The following is a 6,081-nucleotide window of genomic DNA, read 5'->3' as shown; positions in this document are numbered from 1 at the left end:
GCCCAGTAAAATGTAATCATGCACTCAAGCAGGACATCATATTACTAATTATTTATCACTCCTTTCACATTCCAAATCCAAGGGAGGGGGCACTTTATTCTTTCTGCTCAATATCTTTGTCTTAAATAAAAACACGAACAATATTTAAAGCCTAACACTATTTTATTATTATTATTGTTATACGATATCTTGATTTATTTATTATTATACTTTTCTTTTATTATTATTATTATTATTATTATTAACATTACAAAAGCTTTGAAACAATTAATTATAATTATTTTATAATAATAGATGATTCCATTTTGTGGTCTTTTATAGACCAGTATTATTTATGATGAAAAATTTATTCATGTATACTTTATTATTATTTTTTTTTGTCAAGCTAGTATACTACATGTTTACTTATTAATAATTATTATTATAAAAAATACATATTATTAATATATATTTTTTCAAAAAACAGAAAAATCAAATTTGAAAAATGTGTTATCTTGTTTTAATTTTTTATAAATTATATATATTATAAAAAAATATATTCAACTGGTCATTTTGTGACAGAACTTGACCACTAAAACCGTGTGAAATTAAAATTGGGCAAGGTGTGCAGTTTCCCCTTGTCCGATTTTCAACCCAATTGTTCATGAAACATTAATTTTTATAATTTGAAGACATATAATATTATGGGTAGAGTACTGTTGTAATTGAAATATCTACAGTTATTCATTTTTGAACTATAACAAAATATTTAGAGTATGTTGTTGTGTCTGTCTTCAGTCACAAATGTGCTCTTACTGCCAGCACTGGCGAAATGCCACTACCTAGTACTCTAATGGGAATCCCTTGCCATGCATATACGTGCTAAACCAACCTTACCCTCCCCCAGTTTAAAACCAAATAAAAAACCACCCAATAGCAGATGTTGCTGCTTTAATTAATAAAAAAAGATATCAAAAATTGATTAAAGAGGGATTGTTCATTTACTAAAAAAAAACCAGCATAAGCTAGTAACTAGGGCCTAGAAAGACGAGTACTTTATTTCATTGCTTCAAAACAAACATAACTATTACATATATTTTTTTATATTAAGGTTAATATGCAAGAATATTATTAAAACTTAAGAATCTGTGACTAAAAATAATTTAAATCTGTATGTGCTGAACATTAAGTTATTTGCTTCATCTGAACATTCTGACTGCAAAAATTGGCCAGGATACATGGTGCCAAAAATACACTGTAAAAAAACATTTTATAACCTTTTATATCTTGAAAATATAGGGTTAATATTTTATTGTTATTACTTTAGTTGCAACCACAGCTCGTTTAACATTTTTAACAATATATTCATCCAAAATATCTAAATTGATTGGATCAATTTGATTTTCAACTGCTGATATTTGCTCTGAGCAGATGACTGATAAATTCTAAACACAAAAAGTTTTTATCTGTGTATTTTAAGTTCTTATGATTTAAATTATTAAGATTACTTGATTCTCAATGCCAATAAAAAGTTGATTGATGTACTTGAGATCAAATAACTTTTGTATCTGATGTCTAGATTTCAATGATGTTTCAAGTTCACTATTATTACGATATTCAATCAATATCCATTCAGTACACAAAGCAATGGTTTTTTCCTGAACAAATCTAAAGTAAGAATATTAATTAATAAAAAAATGAATGAAATCATAAAATAGTGTGTATATTAATTACTTTGGAGGTAATGTCAGAGCTAAACATCTGATCATATCATGAATGAAGTTTTGCAATGGAAATGTGGGTTGATTTGGAACTTGTAGTTTGGATACAACTAGTTCTCCACTTTCTTTCTCTACCTCTATATCCAGTATGTCCCACTTCTAAAACCAAAACATATAACAAACTTTACTTATACTTTGAATTTTTTTATTTATTTATTTATTATACTGGAATTGTAGATAGTTGTTCTCCAAGTGTAATTGGGAAAATATTTCCTTTTAAACCATCAAACATTCTTTTAGTCACTAATTCTATCCATTTATTCCAAACAATTATGGAGGAATTTTGTATTTCTTCTTTTGATAATGTCCAAAAATTAAACTAAACAAATAATATAAATTATTTTCCAAAATATTTATTTAGAATGTAACAAATTACTATTAAATATTTAAATATGACTACTTAATTGACATAATATGATTGTATATAATAATTAAATAGTTGGTGGTTAAAAAATATAATGTTATGTTTCCTTCATTTCAGAAAAATGTAAGCATTTATATGAAAATTGTAATGTTCTTATATCTATATAATAAATGTATTTTTTACATATTGCTAAAATTGATCACTCAAGTCATGCAATGATCCTTTAAATGAGTATACTGAAAATTCCTACTCATTTTATCTCCCTGTTTTAATTTTATTATATCTCTAATGGACTTATTGAATGGCCCTAAACCTTCTATTCAGTATAAATACCAATGTTACTGCATACTTATCCAGTTTAATGTCCCTTACCACTCTAATCCTATGATCATGATCTTATGCACATCCTCATGTTAATTCTATGAATTTAAATTTTTAACTTAGTTTTGTACTACTAATTAGATAACTTGATAATTTGGCTTAATTTGTTATTAATTAATATTCTCTGATTTGAATATTCTATACAATATTATTCTCATTAATAATTTGTAAAACTGTTAGTGGTCTGTTAAACAAATAAGAATAGTTTTATAGGAATAATAACACATCGAAAAAATATTTTTACGTTCATTAAAGAACATAAGGTTAGTTTATGTTAATAATTGAATAAAATCATATATATTAGTTGGAAATGGTATGAGAGTTAGTTTAAGGAGCCTAAGTGTAAAAAAATGACCAAACCAAAACGCGAAGTGACCCTCTCCTTATAAAGCTTTACACATTATCACATAGTTCATGATTAGTTCAGTTTTTTATAAATAATTAAAAACACTTTAAATCTGTTAAAGTGATTTAACTAATATTTAGTTACATTGTAATAAACAAAAGATAGGGGGATGAGGTGACCGAGTGGTCTGACACGTCCGCTGCGACGCAGCCGGTCGCGGTTCGATCCTCGGCTACCGGGCGGTATTTTTCTCCGGACAAATCGCGGTGACCGGAGAACAAGTGCTGCCATCCCCCACCTCCGGGGCATGGCAGAAACCTACGGGTGCCCCATTCGAAATTCTGCCAAAAACAAACACACACGTGTTCCCCCCTACCGTCCCAAAAATATACAATACAAACCTACAATACAAATCCTACTACAGCTAATGGCCTCAGTTGCCGAAGCTTAAGATCAATAAAAAAAAACAAAAAAACAAAAGATAACAAATTTACTCTAACACTGTACTAAAAAAATGACTTGATTAATCAAATTTATATGTTTAAATAATTTTCTCTATAACTAAAAACTATGATTAAAAATTAAAAAATAAAATAATAAATATGTCTTACCTGTTGATATAAGGATACCAAACATTGTTTTAATGTTGTACATAACACTGGCAAGAACCATAAAAATCTAGCTATTAACAATACACCAGGTTCAGTTAATGTGTCTTGCTCAACCAATTGTACCATACTTTTTCCCAATCTAGAAATATATAGAATGAGTATATGAATCATATTTTCTATTCTATTATTATAATACATAAGAAAACTATGATATAAGTTCAATAAAATTAATTAACCTAATAATAAAATTGTTACAACAACTTCCTTGATGTTGTCTTAAAGCCCACGGATCTTCATCTTCAGAGTACAATTCACTTAACATATCTACCAATAATGAAATCCTTCTTTCAACACATGCACACAATGCAGCAGTTCTATCTGAACAACCTATCGAACGGGTTTCAAAACATTCATCTGTATCAGAGAATAAACTATCTTGCAGGTGAGGTTCTTCTGGTCTGAAATAGTGCAGTGGTTATAAAAATACTTTTTTTTTTTATTTATTTCTTACTGTAATAATGCTTCGTCAATATCTGAAATAATTACGGGGAAAACATCTTCCCAATGACTGGTTAACAACTCTTTAGTTCTTTGAGCAAAGAGCGGACAGTATAATTCAGACCACAGATCAGACTCAAATGAAATTTGTTCAGATATAGCAGTCCAGTGTTGAGGGTAATCCTGATAAGTAAAAATAATAATTAATAAATACAATTTTCTTTTTTACCCACTTACAGTTGATAATTGATTTAAGTGATGAAGAGTTGAAAAAGATTGAACACTTTGTAGAATTTCTGTAACTTTGGTACAAACAAATGGTTTTGCCCAAACCAACCAATTAGTTACAATATTAGTTATGTATTCTTGTGATAATTCATTGGGAGTTAGTGTACAATCAATCCTAAGTTACATAAATTACAATTAATAGAAAATTCCAGACAAATTGTCAGATTACTTACTTGAATTCCTTAATGGAATTTGGTATGTATATAAGTCCAAATTTTAATGAATAATCTAAATCTACTAATGATAACACATTTGGTCTGTTACTCAAATTTTTCTTAATTTGCAGATATATCATTCCACTATTATAAAGATCATAGTCTAAAGAAAATGTATTAATTAAATAAATTAGTAAACATTATGGAAAAATATTGAAGGATACAAAATTGATTAGCCATTAATTGCATAGGCATGTTATTAGATTACAAATTACAATATCAATACTATATTTATATTTTAAAATACATTTATAATCTCACTTGTAAAACATAAATATAAATTGTAAATAGTGTTTATAATTAAATTACAACTGTTTTCAATATTTTTTTCAACTGAACTTCCCTCTGTTAATGAATGTTGCAACATGTTTGAACGTAATATAATAAATTCTTTAACTAAAGAATGAGCATCTAATTTTTCTAATATCGATAAACTTATAAAACAACATGCAGCTTTCTGTGGGAATAATAAAAAAACATAAATTTAGTAAACACAATGAAAATAATAGTTCATTATATTACTTCAGGTGAAATGTGACTAGACAATTCTAATCTTGTTTTATCCGATATCGTTGTTTGAAAGTGAGATATTGTAGACCAAACCCTGTCCAAAAATGGTTTACCCTTTTTAAGCCCTTTTGTTAAATCTTCATTCAAACCTAAAAATAAAAAATATATCTGTAAGAAATTGACTAAAGTCTACCATAAAATAAATTGGATTATTATTATTAACATGCTTTTTTTCTTATATACTTAATGATAATCTGTTTACTTGTTTTAATACATGAAGCCAACAGAAACAATTGAGTAGCAGTTAAATAATTTCTTGAGTTCAAACAATCCCATATTTGTTCAGTTAAATCAATTAAAAGTTTTGACTGAGCAGCAAATTTATCAAGTAAATTGTCTTTACTAAAGAATAAGAACATATTAAAATAATTTTTTTAAAGGTTTAAGCTGATTATTACCTATCCAAAGTTGTATTAGAATTAGTTTGGTTTGTTTTTAAAATATGTTCGGTAACATTTGTTATGTCACTAACTATTATTGCCATAGAACTAATTGTGTCAGCTGCATCAATGAGATCTCGGTACTTTTCGCTAAACATAAACAATTTAATTAAATAAATATAAAGTATGTTTTACTTTTCTTAAAAATATTTCTGTACAAACCTTACTAATGATTTTAGCTGGTCTGCCTTTTTCTCCACATCTTTCTTTAAAGAACTTTGTAAAGATTCAATTTCAGTCAAGTTACAAGTCTCAAACAAATCATTGGCAAACTCATTAGCATTTTTTGTTGGAAATTTTGTGTCCATTATATTAACACTTAGTTTATCTCAACAAGGTAATAAATAATAAATAAACTATAGGTATGTCATAACACAAATTATTAGTAGTATTGAATGGACTTTATTTCGATTTGATTAAACAGAATATAGTAATCGTACTTTAAAGTTAACAAAATTGAAAAACCTGTAGATAATTGATAGAAAAACTGACCAACTGACAAGCAACCGGGAAGCCAAGTTCCAAAATCCAAGTGGCATATTACTATAGAATAGATAAATATTACTCTATGGTTTTTGATAAGACTTGTTTTCATGATAAATGATAAC

At 27.2% G+C, this 6,081-nt stretch overlaps 1 protein-coding gene across 1 annotated transcript; it reads right to left on the bottom strand.

Annotated features, from left to right (window-relative positions):
• Positions 1–1,010: 1,010 nt before the first annotated feature.
• LOC111034750 (conserved oligomeric Golgi complex subunit 1) lies at positions 1,011–6,030 on the bottom strand. Its single transcript, XM_022316098.1, has 15 exons — positions 5,636–6,030; positions 5,432–5,563; positions 5,236–5,375; positions 4,986–5,122; positions 4,725–4,920; positions 4,422–4,566; positions 4,198–4,363; positions 3,974–4,143; positions 3,699–3,920; positions 3,463–3,601; positions 1,927–2,079; positions 1,714–1,859; positions 1,488–1,647; positions 1,302–1,424; positions 1,011–1,234 (listed from the first exon to the last, which is right to left on the bottom strand). Exons 1-15 carry the CDS (start codon positions 5,779–5,781, stop codon positions 1,118–1,120), a joined length of 2,292 nt encoding a protein of 763 aa, XP_022171790.1. The 5' UTR covers positions 5,782–6,030; the 3' UTR covers positions 1,011–1,117.
• Positions 6,031–6,081: the final 51 nt, after the last annotated feature.

The sequence above is a fragment of the Myzus persicae genome, unplaced genomic scaffold (genome assembly GCF_001856785.1).
Source record: "Myzus persicae strain clone G006 unplaced genomic scaffold, MPER_G0061.0, whole genome shotgun sequence".
Lineage (NCBI taxonomy): Eukaryota > Metazoa > Arthropoda > Insecta > Hemiptera > Aphididae > Myzus > Myzus persicae.
This window is presented reverse-complemented; position numbering and strand designations above follow the sequence as displayed.

Bases quoted from the DNA above. Each gene is read 5' to 3' on its own strand.
- LOC111034750 (XM_022316098.1), bottom strand. From the start codon at position 5,781: ATGGACACAAAATTTCCAACAAAAAATGCTAATGAGTTTGCCAATGAT. The intron at 5,376-5,431 runs GTAATAATCAGC...CTTATTCTTTAG, and splicing joins TCTAATACAACTTTGGATAG to TAAAGACAATTTACTTGATA. The intron at 1,860-1,926 runs GTATAATAAATA...TTTTGGTTTTAG, and splicing joins AACAACTATCTACAATTCCA to AAGTGGGACATACTGGATAT.